Below are 18,373 nucleotides of genomic sequence, written 5' to 3'. Positions count from 1 at the left end.
AAGAGTGAGAAGTTGGTCTGACTTTAGATTGATTAGAGCTGATAGGATACGCTACTGGATTAGATGTGGGGCATCAGACGAGAGGAGCCAAAAATGAATCTCGGGTTTTAGTTTTGAACAACTGGAAGCATTAGTAATGGCATTTCCTCAGCTGAAGAATAAGAGGGATATTTGGAAATCAGGGAGAAACACAGGAGATTAAAATTTGAAAATTATTAGCATATAGATGGTATTTAAAGGCATGAGACTGATGAGAGCACTTAGGCTGCAGAGGCTCTCAACTGGGCGCCATCGGAACATCTGGAAGTGTACGGGAGCTGTTGTAGTTCTAATGGCTTAGAAGCACTTATTGGTATTTTAGTTGGTGAGGGCAGGAGTGCTAAGTGTCCTTCAGTGAATTGAAAATCTAACAATACAAAGAACTGTCCCATCCGAAATGCATTTGGCACTCAGCCTCTCCCACAATCACAGCAAAAACCACAAACAACATGGATAAAGAATGAATGTAAGAGAGCAGAAAAGTCCCAGGACTGAGTTATTCTAATGTTTAGAGAAAATAAGGAGAAACCCGCAAATTAGGAGCTGCGACTAAAGTAAGAGAAGAACCAAGAGAGGGGCACTAAAAGCCCAATGAAGAAAATGTTTCAAGAGTAAGAATTGTGATGAAAAGCATCATGGGGGGAGTGAGATGACCCCTTTGTTTCTCTCCTTAGTTACAAGTTGGACAACTATGATTTAATAAAGGATGCCCCGCTCAACACAGACATATATCTGAGAGATCCACACATCTGAAGAGAATCACGCATACTGAAACGAGCAGGGGAGGTGAGACAGAGGAAGGACAGAGATGGCGTTACACACACAGTCAGGAGCATACCCGGCCCCAGCTGACATGCAGTGGAGAAGTCAGGGCTGCAGCCCTCACAGGGAGAGAGGCAGAAGCAACATTCCCGCCTGAGCAGCCAGCACCCACTGCAGCTAAACCCGGTGAAAGGGGTGCAGACGCGGCACAGCAGTGTAAGAGCTACTGAGTAGTGGCCACCATTGCCAGCAAGAAGGCAAAGCCACAGAAACGCAAACTTGCTCCCCTCCACCCCTGGCCACTGGAACCTGGTAAAAGCAGCAGAGATGCCTCTGATAGCACAAATGCAGCTGGAAGCTTCTGGTTACAAGGAGGCAGCACTGGGAACTCACAGGCCTGGAACCCCATTGCCTGGATACACCACCATGGGGGTGCTGCCCTGACACTGAGGTGACTTGAACATAAAGGGTACCAGTACCACTTCGGGGAATAAAGGGTGTTTTCCATGACCCAGGCAATACAGTCCCATCAGGATTTGAAAGGTGCCAGTAGTGCAGGTAAAACAAAAATCTGCGCTATAGCACCATCTACTGGAGAACAAAAGAAGGACCTCTATTTATTAACCTGCTGAATTAACAGCAAAACGGTACTTAAAGGAGTTCACAAATACCTCAAATGCCTAGGCAGAGAAACAATCTATCAAGTACCATGAATAACCAGGATAACAAGGTAACTCAGAAAGAAAATAAAAAGACCCCAGAAACAAAACTCAAAGACATGGAAGACTGTGATTTAAATGACGAAGAATTCAAGATTGCAGTTATGAAAAAACGAGATGCAAGAACTCAGAAATGCAGTTCAATGAGATCAAGAGTAAAATCAACGAACAAAGGGGGTACTTTGCCAGAGACTGAAACCATAAAAAAAAGAACCAAACAAATTCTGGAGCTGAAGAACTTAATAAATGAGGTGAAAAAAAATGCATTAAAGAGCACTGGTAACAGAGCGAAACAAATTCTGGAGCTGAAGAACTCAATAAATGAGGTGAAAAAAAATGCATTAAAGAGCATTGGTAACAGAGCAGACGAGATGGAAGAGAGAATTAGCAAGCTTGAAAATAGCAATCTAGAAATGACACAGGTGGAAGAAGCACGAGAACAGTTTATAAAAGTAAAAGAACTCTATGAGAACTATCTGACTCCATCAGAAAAAGCAACATAAGAATAATGGGTATACCAGAAGAGAGGGAGAAGGGAACAGAGAGCCTATTCAAACAAATAATTGATGAGAATGTTTCAAACCTATGGAAAGAGCTGGACTCTTGAATTCAAGAAGATACCAGAACATCTAATTATCTTAATGGAAAAAGACCTTCTCCAAGATACATTCTATTAAAACTGTCAAAAGTTAATGACAGTAAAAATTCTCAAGGCAGCCAGGGGAAAAAAAGACTGTTAACCTACAAAGAATACCCCATTAGATTATGATCAGATTTTTAACCTGAAATCTTACAAGCCAGAGTGGAATGAAGTATTCTAAATACCAAAGAGAAACTACCAGCAAAGATTATATCCAGCAAAGTTATCCCTTATATATGAAGGAGAAATAAAGGCTTTCCCAGACAAACTAAAGCTGAAGAAATTCATAAAACCTACAAGAATGCAGAAAGGAGCTCTTCTAACTGAAACAAAAAAACTAAAGTATACAAAACTGAATAAGTGACAGAAGAGGGAAACTGCAACTCTATTTCAGAATATGGTATTAAACACTTAATTATAACATAAACGTTAAAGGAAAAAAAGCCTTTTAAAAAAAGACTGTAAAATCTGCAATTTGGAAACAAAACGGCATAAAAAGGGATAATCTGTGAAAACAAAAACATAAAAGGGGAGGACAAAAAGGACTGAACTTGCACAGGAATGAAGACACAATCAGAAGAGGGCTATTGTATGCATAAAACATTTTATTACATAAACTTAATGGTAACCATGAAACAAAAATCTAGAGTTGAGACATGTAACATAAAACAAGAGGAAAAGGGAAAAAAAATCATAGAAAACCACCAAACTAAAATAGAAGAAACACACACAAGGGAAAAGAAACAATGGAGACACAGAGTTACCAGAAAATAAAAAAGATAAAATGGCTGTATTAAGTTCTCACATATCTCCCTAAACGTAGATAGACTAAGTCAACAATCCAAAGGCAGAGAATAGAGAAGGATGGATTAAAAAACAAGACCCAACTATATGTTGCCTTCAGGAGACCTTTCTCAGCTACAAAGACAAACATAGCTCAAAGTGAAGGGGTGGAAGATGATACTCTAAGCAAATGGCATCCAGAGACAACTAGGTATAGCCATGCTTATATCACACAAAACAGATTTCAAGGTGAAAAAAGGTAACGAGACAAAGATGAACATTTTATAATGATAAAGGGGATAATTCAATAAGAAGACATAACACTCATCAATATATATGCACCCAACCTGGGAGCACCAAAACAAATACAGCATTTACTAAGAGACCTAAAGGGAGAAACTGAAGAAAATACATTGATAGTAGGGGACCTGAATACCCCACTGACAGCAGTGGATACATCGCCCAAGCAGAAAGTCAACAAGGAAACCTTGGCCTTAAATGACACATTACACCAAATAGCCATAATTGGTATTTACAGAACTTTCCATCCCAAAGTGACAGAATATACATTCTTCTTAAGTGCACACAAAACAACCTTAAGGACAAGTCATATATATTGGAGCACATAAATTTAAGAAGATTTAAATCACATCCAGCATATTTTCCAATCATGTTATGAAACTAGAAATTAACTACAAGAAAGCCGGGAAAACCACACAATGTGTGAAGATTAAACAACATGCTGAGCAGCTACCTAGGTCAAAGAACAAACAAGAGACCAAAAGATACAGAGACATTTATTAGGTATATTTTAATAAAAGTCTTTTAAAAAAAAGATACAGAGACATACAAAAATATAACATATCAAAATTTTGGGGATGCAACAAAAAAATATACCGAGGGAAGCTTATAGCATTAACAGACCTACCTCAAGAAACAAGAAAAATCTCACACTAAGATTACAGCTTATAGAACTAGAAAAAGAACAAATGAAGCTCAAAGTCAGTAGAAGGAAGAAAATAATAAAAATTAGAATGAAAATAAATGAAACAGAGAACAAAAAGACAATACAGAAAAATAATGAAACAAAGAGCTAGTTCTTTGAAAAGATAAAGAAAACTAACACACCTCTGGCTAGACTCACTAAAGAAAACACCGAAATAGACCAATCACAAGTAAACTGAAACAGTAATCACAAACGTCCCAAAATAAAAGTCCAAGACCAGATGGCTTCACTGGTAAATTCTACCAAACATTCTAAGAATATTTAATAGCTATCTTCTTCAAATGTCTCTAAAAAAAACTGAAGAGGAGGGATAGTTCCTAACTCATTTTATGAGGTCAACATTACCAACACCAAAACTCGGCAAGGGCAACACAAGGAAGACAATACAGGCCAATATCTTTGATGAACACAGATGCAAAAATCCTTAACAAAATACTAGCAAATCAAATACAATACATAAAAGGATCATACATGATGATCAAGAGGTGGCCTCTCCAGAAATTCAAGGATAGTCCGACATCCACAAACCAATCAATGCTACTCCACAGAAAAAGCATCCAAAAAGATACAACATACGTTTATGTTAAAAGACTCAATGGATATAGAAGGAAAGTACCTCAATATAATAAAAGTTCATATATGACAAACCCTCAGCTAATACATACTCAATGGTGAAAAACTGAAAGCTTTTCTTCCAAGATCAGGAACAAGACAAGGATGCCCACTCTCATCACTGTTATTCTGCATAGTACAAAAAGTCCTAGCCAGAGCAATAAGGTAAGAGAACAAAATAAAAGGCATCAAAATTGGGAATGAAGTAAAATTGTCACTATTTGCAGATGACATGATTCTATATATAGAAAACCCTAAAACCACAAAAAAAACTATTAGAAACAATACAAAAAAGCAGTAAAATCGCAAGATAAAAATCAATATACGAAAATCTGTCATACTCCTATATATACTAAAAAAGAAATAGCAGGTAGAGAAATGAAGAAAACAATATCATTTACAATGGCAACAAAAAAGATAGCACCCCTAGAAATAAACTTTACAAAGGAAGTGAAGGACCTATACATTGAAAACGACAAGACACACTTTTGAAAGATAATCTATGTTCATGGATTAGAAAAATTACCATTGTTAAAGTGGCCATATAACCTAAAGCAATATACAGATTTAATGCAGTCCCCATCAAAATCCCAATGGCATTTTCACAGAAATAGAAAAATCCTCAAATTTGTATGGAACCACAAAAGACCCCCAAAAGCCAAAGTAATCCTGAGACAAAAGAACAAAGCTAGAGATATCACACTCTCTTGACTTCAAACTATACTACAAAATTACACTAATCAAAACAGTATGGTATTGGGGGGAAAAAAAAAAAAGACACAGACTAATGGAACAGAAGAATTGAGAGTCCAGAAATAAACCCACACGTATATGGGCAGCTAAGTTTTCACAAAGAAGCCAAAAACATGAAATGGAGAGTTTCTTCAATAGATGGTGCTGGCAAAACCAAAAAGCCACATGCAAAATGAATGAAACTAGACTGCTGACAGCACACAAAAATTAACTCAAAATGAATGAAAGAGTTGAATGTAAGAACTGAAACAGTAAAATGCATAAAAGAAAACAGAGGCACTAAACTCATGGACTTGGTCTCAAAGGGGTTTTATGAACTTGACCCCCAAGGCAAGGGAAATAAAAGCAAAATTAAATGAATGGGACTACAACAAACTAGAAAGCTTCTGTACAGCACAAGAAACCATCAACAAAGCAAAAAGATAACCAATGAATGGGAGAATATATTTGCCAACCATTACCTCTAAAAAGGAGCTAATTCCCAAATATTTAAAGAATTCATACAAGTCAACGACAAAAAAAACAACCTGATTAAAAATGAGCAGAGAAGCTGAACAAACACTTTTTCAAGGGGCAAATGGGAAATGGGTTAAAAAGTTTAAAGATAGGGAAAAACTATTTTAAACTTTGTAGTTATTGTTAATAGTTGAAATTTACAGAAACAGATTTATAGCAACTCCATGGAGAACAAAGTAGAGCAAAATCACTCACCCTATTTGTCTTTGAAAAATGGCCTCAACAACTTACTTTGCCTGTTAAGTTTTAAGTTAGTTCATTAATTCTGAATACCTTTTCTTACAATCCACAAGTGCCTCATAAAGTAGCCTTAAAAGGGTATGCTTTTTTTCAGTGTTGAGATTCCAGTCAGAAATCCATTTTCTAACCTAAGATGAAACGGACAAAAAGAGGAAATTTAGCAAAACAGCTGAACATTATTTTTCACAATTTAAAATATAACATTTAGAACACGCATAACTGCTACTAATTTTAGCTATAAAACCACACTTCTGACAAGCAGAACAAGTAAGTATTCCACGTAAAAACTTACTTGATCCAGCTCAGTTGGAATATACTGGATGGCCCCACAAGATGCTGCCACTTTAATGAGGCTGCAATATACCGTATATCTTACAGGAGTATTCTTATCCATCCCATGGAAAAGGTTGCTTAGCCTGGTTAACGAAACAAACAAAAAGGTTGAGATCAGTAACTATAGTGATTAAGTTGAGGTTTAGGAGCTCCCACAACAAACCTAAGACAGCAACTATTAATAACTTCACATTACAAGGAGAGAACTGGGGCACAGAAAGCTTAAGTGACTTGTCCAAAGTCACACAGCTTATAAGAGCTACAGCTGACAGTCAAGTGACAGTAACATGAAGAGCCCCTAGAAAAACAGGGCCTCTTTTGGTCCGTAACTTACAACTGCAGTCTCAGAGATGGGCGTTCACCTTCCCGAAATTTGACCAGCTTTTCACAAAGGTTTTCAATCAGAGCTTCTTGCTTCTCTGGTTCCAGGATCAAAAGGAGGGATACCACGCTGTTCATCACACTTTCAACATCTACACATGTAAGGATAACAAGGATGATACTCTAATACTGAATGTATCTAGTTAAATATGTATTTCCAGTGTTCAAAGACCATTAAACACAAGATACTTTAAAGAGATGTAATCTGGCTACTGTAAAACAGTTCTAGAGGCCACTTTTCCTCCAATGGTGTGCATTATACTAAAATACAGTATACACAAATTCAAACTAAACCAGCTCTGTTGTATAGCTAACACCCAGAAAACAACGTGTACGTTTTATTAAAGGAGGAAACTATTACCTAAGATTTGGTTTGCAACCACTAAAGCAGAAGACTGATTTACATGTCTAAATATAAGGTTTAAATTTTTACTAGCACGATATTCAATCATGTGGAAGTTACTGGTTAGGTCTTAGGCTAGGATGCTTTCCCAACTGAAGAAAACTTTGCACATACAAGTAGGAAATGATTTAGAAATAAAAGCTGTCTACTTCCTGGTAGGGTCACTAATTTTCAAGTTAAGATATTAGTCATAAACCAAGTTTGATCTCAAACCTTAACTAGAGACTCAAACCTTAATCGGGACTCCCAATTTCAAACTTTTCCATTTTAGCTCAATAAATAGGGCATCAGCCAAATAATTAAATGGTTTTTAGATTATATTCCATTTGATATTAATCTAAACATTATGGAAAAGAAGTCCTTCATTTTTTTCTTCAGTTCATTTTGAAATTATCCATATTTAGTGTGTGCACTAAACAAACATACCATAAACATTCAAAAAACATGCCTGATATAAAAAAAAGATGTTTTCTCAAAATAGGCTTACTTCATAGGTACAACAGATTAGAATGAATGGAAAGTATGTGCAAAGATAAGTTTAGAAACAACAGTGCTTAAAAGTTCTAAGGTCTGAAACAAAACAATTCACAAGAAGTTTTAAAAGTAGATTCTTTAAAATTAGTAAAAAATATTACAAAAAATTAAAAACAAACCTTTATCATCTTCCTTCAGACATACATCACAGGCTTCAATAATTTGAGCTAAATCTATATGAAGTCCACCTTCTGAGTTCTCTTCTGAAATTTCAGCTCCTTTAGATTTCAGATAAGCTCGAAGTTCAGCAGCCTATTAAATCAAACAAGGTTGCTATATGTCTATAAAACTATGAATGAGGAAACACAAGATCTCACACCACTCTGTTTCTGAAAAAAAATGTAAATGCTGTATTTAATGATGACTTTAAATTATGATCAGGTGCCTCTTCCCTAGCTCATCCATCGCCACCACTCTACCATATAATCTTTTAAAATGCAAAATGCATATCAGAACCAGAAAGCACACCTTTGGACCTATGAAAGTATAACTATAGTACTGCACTGAGGTATTTAAACATTTTCTACTCTAATGCATATATAACATTTAATAGCTTGTTCTTTTGCGGGCTTAGTATTTATGGTAGCCAAACATGAATGCAGATGGTATTTAAGGCAATAAAATGAACAAATGAAACCTCAGTTTGCTGTATGGACACTATTAGTAAAATGCATAGGTATCACATTTTCTAACCTCAAATATGTTTGGCTACCTAAGAACAGTATATCAAATCTGTAGATTTGATGGTGCTATTCTTTCAGATAACAACATAGTTAACTTCACATGAGTCGGTATTAAAACAAGATTTCATAAAACATTGTTACCATGTCAGAGAACCCAAAAATATCGCTGTAAAGTATGCTTCTCTATGAAAAAAAATAAGGATTTTGTTCAGTTTCTGCTTTGTAGACAAAATGTGAACTTTTCTAAGAACTACTCAACCAACAGTTTATTGTTTTTATCTGTCATCCTCACTGGCCACAAGTTGTGGTTGTGGAGTGGTACAAGCAAAGGAAAAGAAATAAGGATTCTTCTGAACTCTATTTAACTCTAGAGAATTTAATCAAAGTTACACTCCTGAAGCAATCACCTATTGACCTAAAAGGAATGGCTAGTATGAAACTGATTACAAAAACAGCGTAACCTAACTAGAAATCACACTTTAACATTAAAATATGCTCAACAAAAGTTAACTTCCTGCATCTACAGATACTTTTCTATGTTAAAAAAATATATACCTTTCAGTAACCTAATAGTTAACTGTAGATAATGATACCATTACCAATAAAATATGCTTTTTTCCTTGTCCATATTTTTCTGTGCTCAACTCCTTCTCTGCCCTTTCTTTTTAAAAAATTTTTTTCCATTTTCATGTCTGCTTCTTACTTTGGTCTTCAAGGCCAAGGGTCTACATTTTTACCATGGGAAAAATAATCACACCTGCAATTTAAAAGTTAAGAACAGTAATGATGTTTTCTTTTACGGAAAACAAAATTTCCATGTTCGTGGAATAGCAGAAAAATACAGAATGATAATACGTTAAGCCTTCAAGAGTAGTTTTCAGATCTGCGAAATTAACTTAAGAGATCACCAACTACAGTTTAACTTCTGTTACGGGGAAAATGAGAAGCATTAACCATGCATACTAAACGAGTAAACCCCAAACAGAAAATTTAAAAGTACTAGAAAGGTTCACCAGGTGTATGCCTGAAAGTATGAGGGTGGAACTGACGTAATGTTTTCAGGTTACAGACCTCACACTCTTAAGCACTGAAAATGCAAAATATCGTCTATGTATAAAACAAAGGTCACCTGTGCCTTTGTGATACCATACCACCACCATTTTGATCTTTAGTAAAAAATTATTTTTCCCTAGACTGCTTCGTCTAAATATTCGCCACCTCCCACTTCGGATGTGGCTGCGTTTGGGGGACGGAAGCAGATACCATTCCTAAAGAGTCAAAAAGGACTGTGTCGTCAAGGAGTGACTCCGGGCTGAGAGTCGCGACGCCAACCAGGAAGTCGGTCGCGAAGCCTCCGGCCCAAGGCTGGGGCTGCCGGCCACCGGGCTGGGGCAACCCCAGGCCAGAAACGCACGTCCCTGCCTCGCGGCCTCCGCATTGCCGCGTGTGGAGGCGTGAGCTGCGGCTCTCAGCCCTGGAGCCGGCATCGAGGAGCGGCGTCCCGCCGCTCAGCCCCGACTCGGCCCTTCACGCGCTTGAGGACGCCCCCACCCCCGCCTGGGCGGCCCCCGCGGCGCGGGAGCACACCTGATCTTCCTCACTGATGTCGATAAAGGCCGGGACGCTCATGGTGAAGGCCCGGGCGCAACGGACGCTCCACTCGCAAACCACGCCGACCGGAAAAGGGAGCTGGCACTCTTGGTGGCGCCTCACAACCGTTTCCGGGTCACCTTGCGCAGGGCCTTGAGGGGTGGAGTCACCGGGACAGGCGGGGCCACGGGGGCCAATCCCACCGCGCGCTGTGGCCGAGGCTGGGGACGGAAGGGCGTGCCCTCCGGAGCCGCCTCCGTACGTCCCCTCGCGCTGCTTTCTGAAAATGTCACTGGCTCTCGTCTGTATTGCTGCTGCGCTTACTCCTCACTTAGCTCACCTCTCCCTTGAAATTTTAAGACTGTCGGATGAACGAAAATTACTTGTGATCAGAACAGTTGTTCCGTTCCAGCCTGGCCTCCTCTTCCCTTTGCAGGTGTCTCAGGCCGCACTTAAGGCGCCAGCCACTCGGTCCTGCCTCCCTTACAGTCCACGGAGGTTAACCAGCTCTTGGCAGTCTAGAACAGCCTTTGGGGCATACATTTGTTGCTAAACCCGATCATCTTTTTTTTTTCCCCCTCAAGTGATAATTTAACCCATTTTTCAGGCTTTATTGAGAACTGGCTTGCAGGCATTGTTCTCTGCTAGGGATAACAGTAGCTTTTAAAAGAAGCTCTCACATGCAGCTTACGTTCCAGTGGGGATACGCAGGACGTAAACGTTGCAAAGTAATTAGAAAGGCAGGCCTGGATGGCATTGTGTTTTACAGCATGGACTCCAGAGTTGTATTCCGTGGGATGGCATACAACATCCCGTGGGTCTCTTAATTAATTGTCAAGCCTCTGACAGATTTTGAACAGAAGAGTGAGGAGCTCAAACTTTTTTTTTCCTTTGGTAAAGGATTGCTCTGGCAGGTGTATTGCAAATTCTGTATTTGGCTTCTTCCATCTAGCAAATTCTGTATTTGGCTTCTTCCATCTAGCACAATGTTTCCAAGGTTGTTGCATGTATCGGTTCTTCATTACTTTTTATTGCTTAATAATATCCCATTGTTATACATTTTATTTATTCATCAGTAGATGCACATTTGAGTTGTTTCCATTTTCTGACTATTATGATTAATTCTTCTATGAACATTTATGCACAAGATTTTGTGGGGACATATGTTTATATTTCTCTTGGGTATATACCTAGGAGTGAAATTATTGAATTATATGGCAACTTTATGTTTAGCTTTTTGGGGCGCTATTTTTCCAACAAGGCAGCAGCTTTATTTTTAATTGCCTCAAAGAAGGTAACAATCTAAATGTTCAACAGGTGAATGGACAAACAAATTGTTACATATATATGTATATATATATAATCTCCATGTAAGGAAATATTACTCTGCAATAAAAAAGGATGAACTATTGATACATGCAACAATATGGATTAACCTCATAATAATTTTGCTGCACAAAAGAAGCCAGACTTATTGTATGATTCCATTCACATAGAACTCTAGAAAATACAAACTAATCTAATGTGGCAGCACTGTAGATCAGGAGTCCACAGCCCCCAGTCTGTGGACTGTACTAGTCTGTGGCCTGTTAGGAACCAGGACGCACAGCAGGAAGTGTGCGGGGGGTGAATGAGTGAAACTTCATGTGTATTTGCAGCTGCTCTCCAGTGCTAGCATCACGGCCTCAGCTCTATCTCAGATCATCAGGCATTAGTTCCTATAGGAATACCCATTCCTGGTGCCAAAAAGGTTGGGGACTTCTGTGTAGGTTGTTGTTGCCTGTGTGAGGGGGACTTGGCAGGGAGGAAGAAGCTTGAGGAAGCTTTTGGGGGTTATGGATATGTTCGTTATCTTGATTGTGGAGATTGTGTCATGGTTGTGTACATATATAAGATATCAAGTTGTACACTTAAAATAAGCAGTTTATTGATATCATGATTATACCTCAGTATAAACAAATGGTAAGCAAAGTAAAGAGAGACAGAGAGAGAGAGAGAGAGAGAGAGAGAGAGAGAGAGAGAGAGAGAGAGAGAGAGAGAGAGAGAGAGAGGGAGGGAGGTGGATAGGATGGAAAACTTCTGGATAGACCAAACTTAAAAAGATTCATGCTTACACGGAATACTCTTGATGATGGAGAAACACCTGAATCTGAAGACAGGGAACTTATATATATGTTCACACTTCATTCCTTACACCTACCTCAGTGCCCAACACAAAGCAAGCAGTCATACAGTTAGCAGTTGCTTCTGAAGGAATAATCCCTGAGCTCCTCCCCTCAAACAATTTATTATTGCGAAGTCTAGGAAGACAAACTGAAAAACACATATGCCATTTCATCGAACATTTTAAAGTCATAATTTTTGCAATCTTTCTTCATTCTGTGGTCTTTATGAAGTAAAACAACATCCATCCTTTCAAAGGAAGTTTTTGAGAGGGAGATGGTGAATGGATATGGGCAGAATTATTTGAAACTTTAAACTTTCATTCCTTTATTCATACTTCACTCACTCATATATATATTTATCTCTATTATGCGCTAGGTACTGTTTAGGCACTCGGGTTGAGAGAACAAAAGTAAGGGATGCATCTTGAATGGGGATAGGAATGCTTATGTACCCCAGCTTGAAATCCAGTTTTCTAAACTTTTCTCCTAATTTTAAAAACACAGGAGAGTGAATTCCATTCCTAAAAGTTACTGGATAAGAGAACCACTCCCAAATGGGTAATACCAACCTCATGGGAAAGGGTATATATTCTATATTCCTATGCTTTATATTCACTTAAAAACTATAACTCAAGGAATATAATTCTATATTCCTATGCTTTATATTCATTTAAAAACTATAACTCATGATTTTTAAATGAAAAATTTAGCTTTGTTGTTTTTTTGTTAAAATAAGTGTTCTGTGGGCTTTTTCCCTCCCTTTTTTTGTCTCTTAACTCAGACAAGTGGTATAAGAAATATTGTCCATTTTTCCATATATGGCATGTTCATATGTTCCAAATGTTTCAGATAAAGAAATTTGGAGCCAGTTGAAATCGGAGCTGGCCAATTTCAACTTGATCCTATGCTCGAAGTAAAATACAGTTCGCTTGTGTGTTAAAGGCAATAAAATAAGAATTGTCATTTATAACACGATAACAATCTGTCGTTATTATATCGTATGCTTTAGAACTTCTTAAAAACATATCTAGGAACTTTCAAAAATGAATTACCAAGAAATTGAATAAAGCCCCATTCTTCCATAAGACAAAATATTCTCTTACCTGATTTTTTACGTGAAAAATATAACCAAATATTTATAGTTCTTCTTTATGGTTTAATTTATCTGTTTTCCCTCTAGCACTATCTTCTTCTTTCTGATTAAAAATTCGGGAAACCCTGATTTTAGCTATATTTTTAATTATTCCATTTGCTGGGGTTATATTAATATTTTCACTTGAAAATTTATTATTGGACCAAAATTATAATTTTTTTTTTTTTTTTAGGAAAAGTAAGATTTATCGAAAGGACATTTTAGAAGGAGACAAGCAGTGCTAAGGAGGCTGCAGCCTTGTGGAATTTGGGAGGTGAAATCAAAATTATAGTTTTTTGCAAAGAGAATGCTTTGCATTATATTGACATCTAAAATTTGTCTTCAAGTCTATATCAGGCATCTCGAAACTATGAAAGTATTCATCTGATAAAGGAGAGTGTATTTTTATGCTATAATAGTACATGCAGTTGATTACCTAAGTAGTAATGCTATATTATAGAGGGTAACCCTTCAAAATGGGCATCATTTATTATAATTAATTTACTGAACAAATGTTCTGTGAACTCTGAGAAAGCGGGGATGTGTTCTATATTGCATCCCTTCACTTATCAAAGTGCCTGATACAAGAAAGTACCCTAAAAAAATACCTGCTATGTTAGTGAATGATACCACAAAATTTAAAAAAACAAAATGATTTTTAATAAATCTCCGATAACTGCTTTAAATTTTAATTTTGAATGAAAAATAGACGAACGATTACAATGTTCTAGAAGGACATGGAAAAGAGTTTGTTTTTTTTTTAAAGTGTGGCAAAGAATGCTATTGTCAACCTGTTATCCATCCTCTTGTTTCTTAGTAGCAAAACTCTCCCTAGAGTGTAGATGTGGCAATGTACCCTTCTATGCAACTAAATACATCAGCCTTATTATGGCTAGAGGTAGCCAATGACAGGTAAGTGAGAGTTTTGGTAGTAGTTTCTGAGAAAATTCAATATAAGGAGCTGACTCTGCCTGGAAGCTGACTCTTTTGACCTTTCCCCTTTCTCCTTGCTTCCTAAAACATGAACGTAATGGTGGGAATTGCAGCAACCAAACTAAAAACAAGACGTGGCCTTAAAGGTGGACATCATATAATGGTGAGGAAAGATGGAAGGAGCCTATATCCCTGATGACATGAGGAAGATGTGGTGTCAGCCCATGACTGCTTACCTCTGTACTTGTTTTATGTAAGACAAAAAGCTCTGTCTGGTTTAATCCACCTTTATATTGGATTTCTCTTATATACAGCTGAACCTAATCCTGATTGACAGAGAAAAGTTTGAAATCTAAGCTGTAAGTTTGTCAATAAAAGATTTATACATGTGCAAATTAACAAATTTTTGTAAAGGTGTATTTATGGTGGGAATCTTGGAAACTCTTAGTGCTGTCGTAGTGTAACGCTGAAGTAACAAAGTAGCTATCATTTTAGGATCTCAGAGATTTATAGCTAATAATTAAATTTTATACTCGTCATGCAACATATGATTATAGTGGCTTTATAGGTGAAACAACAAATGTGTAAACCAGTTGATTGGTGGCTTACTGAAATATATTGCACCTGAGCTGTAGATTCAGCTGTAGAACTGATACCGTGCCTTAAATCTCAAACACTATGACCATTAGAAAGCATTAATCTTCCATTAGTCTTTGTAAGAGAAAATTTATAAGGTTAACTTCTTCACTTCACATGGCATAGCTGATTATTACATTCTTACATCTGCTGAATCCAAGGAAGACACATTCATCATTTATATTTTTAAATGACTTCAGAAAGGCAGGTCTATACCAGACGAGAAGAACTTAATGCACTAGTCAAGGGACTTATCAGCTGCAAATAATAGAAATGCAAGAATAGTTTATGAGCTAATAATTTTTATAATTTTGGGGAAAAAACATTATTTTGAGCTCCTTTATGAGCCACACTAACCACAACCCTGTAATGTATTATTATTATTTAAAGATGAAGCAACAGAGGCTTGGAGGAGTTAGTCAGCTTTGCTACCAGGAGACACAAGCATTGGTTAGCTTGGATTCCCATTCAGGTCTGTCTGACTGAAAAGCTGTTGCTCTTGTCTCTTCTTTTTTTGTTGGTTGGTGATAATTTCATTTTAAAAATAGAATATGAGTCTTTACTTGATATGGAATATGTGTTTTTAAAATAAACATTTGTATGGAAGTATAACATGTTCAGAAAAATGCACTAATCTTAAGTGTACCCTTCGATGAGTTATTACAGTGAAGGTACACATGTAACCATCATTCAGGTCAAAAAAAGAGCATTCCTTAGCCACTGGAGAAATACAAATCATAACCAAAATGAGACAGCCTTCCACATCCACTAGAATGGTTGTGAACGAAAAGGCAGACAATAACAAGTTCCGATGAAGATATGGAGGATTTGGAACCCTTATATACTGATGATGGGAATGTAAAGTGGTCCAGCCACTTCGGAAAACGGTCTGGCTCTTTCTTAAAAGGCTAAATGTAGAGTTATCATATGATGCAGCAATTCCACTCCTAGGTATATATCCAAGAGAACTGAGAGTATATGTCCATGCAAAAAAAAAATGTACACGTTCATAGCAGCATTATTCATAATAGCTAAAAACATTCATTAATAGCCAAATGTCCACCAGCTGAGAAATGGATAAACAAATGTGGTATATTTATACAGTGGAATATTATTTGGCAATAACAAGGAATGGAGGACTGATACACACTACAACATGAATGAATCTTGAAAATATTAGGCTTAGTGAAAGAAGCAAGAAACAACCAATATTGTATGATCCATTGGTGGTGGCGGCAGATATGTCCACCTAGCCGTAGGCAAGGCTAGATAGGGAGACCTCCTTAAACCATAAAGAATCATAGAACTCATGCTCTCTGTGACTAACTTGCCCAAGAAAAATTTCCTCTTGGGCATGCTGGTTCCCCACCAAGCAAGACCAGTAGGTAAAGAAGCTTCCAGTTTCCCAACACAAGGCTGCGCTCCATGGGAGGCCCACCCCCTAGTGGAGAATGGTGGAGCTGAAATGAGCTGAGGTATTCTTTCACCAGTACCAATCAGAGAGATCACTCAACTTCCTATTGGGCGGAGGGAGATTAGATATGGAGTGATCAGAAGTGTCAAAGTGGACACTTGGTAGAGCTCTCTTCACTTGGAAAGAAGCATGAGGTATGGGGAGGGACCATTTCCTCCAACTCTGAACAGCTCTTCTATCCTTTGGCTTTATATTGCTATTCAGACCCTCGTCATCTCTTGTCTGGACTCCTGAAGTCCTCTTCTAACTGTTCTTCTTTCCTCCACTTCCACTGTCTTTCCACTCATCCTCTGAGATTGTACCCTGAGAACCTGCAAAACAGGTATAGCTCAAAGATATATTTCATTTGTCCTCTGTAACATTACATTTTTTTTAATTAATTTATTTTTATGGTGACATTGGTTAACAAAATCCAATAAGTTTCAGCTGTACATTTTAACAGTAAGGCATATATGTGTGTTTGTGTGTGTGTGTGTGTGTATGTGTGTGTGTATTTTTTTACACTGTGTGTTCACCTCCCATAGTTAGATTTCTTTCTGTCACCACACATTTGACCCTTTTTGCCCCATCTACCTCCCTTTTCCCCCTTCCCCCTGCCCTCTGGTAACCACTAGTCTATTGTCCATGCTAATTTTTTTTAAAAAATGTATTGCTGTGGCAGACGCTATTGGTAACTTATCTGATACTTGTTTTTCTCTTTTTATTTTACTAGTAGAACCCTGCTTTTGTTCAGGGTGCCATCACACCCACCTAAAGAATTGTTTCCAAGATTCTTTTGTAGCTGGGATGGGGATGTGACACCTTTTGGCTAAGATGAAAAGAAAGTTGCTATATGGGGTATTCTCAAAAGTTCTTTAAATGGAGTCATATTTTACTGGTGGGAGCCTTTATCCTTTTGCCTTTCCCCTTCTCACTACCTGGGTTTTACACATGAAGCCGGAGACGGGGCAGCTAGTTTGCAACCTTAAGGTAATAAGCGGAGGATGAATTCCACATGCTGTGGGGATAAAGTAGAAAGCCAGAAGGAACCTGGGTCCTGGTTCATTATGGAACCACTTTCTCAGCCCTGGGGAACTTACCTGTAGATTTCTAGTTTTGTGAGGAAAACTGACCCCTTATTTGTCTAAGCCACTATTGGTCATTTTTATTTTGTTACTTGGACCCAACCTTACGGAACTGATTTGGTATCTGAAATGGAGTGCTTCAAGCAATGGAATGTAAAATACGGTATTGGCTTACTGAAAGATTCTGCAGGCTAAAAAGAGCAGGAGCATTGCTGTATGATGACAAAACGTCCTCCATGAAGAACTCTCTCCTTTTGTTTCTTAAGACATAAGCCATTTATGTTGTCATTAGGGGAAAGGGTAGATGTAACACAAGTTAATATACCCTGGTTACTTCTTGCCACTTTCAGCAAAGATCCAGATGATAGGGGTGAATTCAGACAACGTGGATGGGTCCAGCTGTGTCAGATGTGCGCGGTACAGGGAAGGAACCCTGAGCTTAGGAAACCCAAATAGTTTATAATGCACTGTAAGCATGCTTGTCCTTTGTTCTGGAGGGAAATACTGTCCCTATCTTCCAAGACTGTTTTCTACCTAAACATTCTTGAAAAGGTAGCCCGAAACAAAGAGCCATCAGTGCCTCTGCATACAAGGTATATAGAGATATAAGAAACCCAAGGAAAATTGTCAAATAAACCCTAGACTTGTTTGACAAAAGCCTATAACTGTTCAACCTCTAAGACCATCCCAGGTCCCTAAGCTCACATCCACTAGAAGTGAAGTGGGGGAGTTCTGTGAGGCCCCCTAAGAAAGGCATCTTTTCCAAAGCCCTTCTCATTCGAAGCCATGGATAATAATGGACTAGAAGGATTCCTCCAGAAGTCATAACCAGAGGCTATTAGATGTGCTAATTGAGACCTTAGACCATCACCAAGGCAAGGAGTCCTCAGCCTCGATGCCAAAACACAGTATTTGATATTTGCAATAACCACTATGTGTTTCCCATTCTCCTCTTTCTGGAACTGTTATCACTGC

At 37.9% G+C, this 18,373-nt stretch overlaps 1 protein-coding gene across 1 annotated transcript in view; it reads right to left on the bottom strand.

The window, feature by feature from the left end:
* EIF3M (eukaryotic translation initiation factor 3 subunit M) overlaps positions 1–10,147 on the bottom strand; it is a 19,112-nt gene extending 8,965 nt beyond the window's left edge. The window contains exons 1-5 of the mRNA XM_015586349.2: positions 9,992–10,147; positions 7,841–7,973; positions 6,738–6,876; positions 6,363–6,486; positions 6,085–6,198 (exon numbers count right to left, since the gene is read on the bottom strand). Of these exons, the coding sequence (XP_015441835.1) occupies positions 6,085–6,198; positions 6,363–6,486; positions 6,738–6,876; positions 7,841–7,973; positions 9,992–10,033 (552 nt within the window). The 5' untranslated portion in view covers positions 10,034–10,147. The remainder of the gene's footprint in view (positions 1–6,084; positions 6,199–6,362; positions 6,487–6,737; positions 6,877–7,840; positions 7,974–9,991) is intronic.
* Between the last annotated feature and the right edge of the window lie 8,226 nt (positions 10,148–18,373).

This window comes from Pteropus alecto, unplaced genomic scaffold, assembly GCF_000325575.1.
Source record: "Pteropus alecto unplaced genomic scaffold, ASM32557v1 scaffold71, whole genome shotgun sequence".
In the NCBI taxonomy this organism is placed as follows: domain Eukaryota; kingdom Metazoa; phylum Chordata; class Mammalia; order Chiroptera; family Pteropodidae; genus Pteropus; species Pteropus alecto.
The sequence above is the reverse complement of the archived record's forward strand: the minus strand, read 5'-3'. Positions and strand labels throughout refer to the sequence as shown.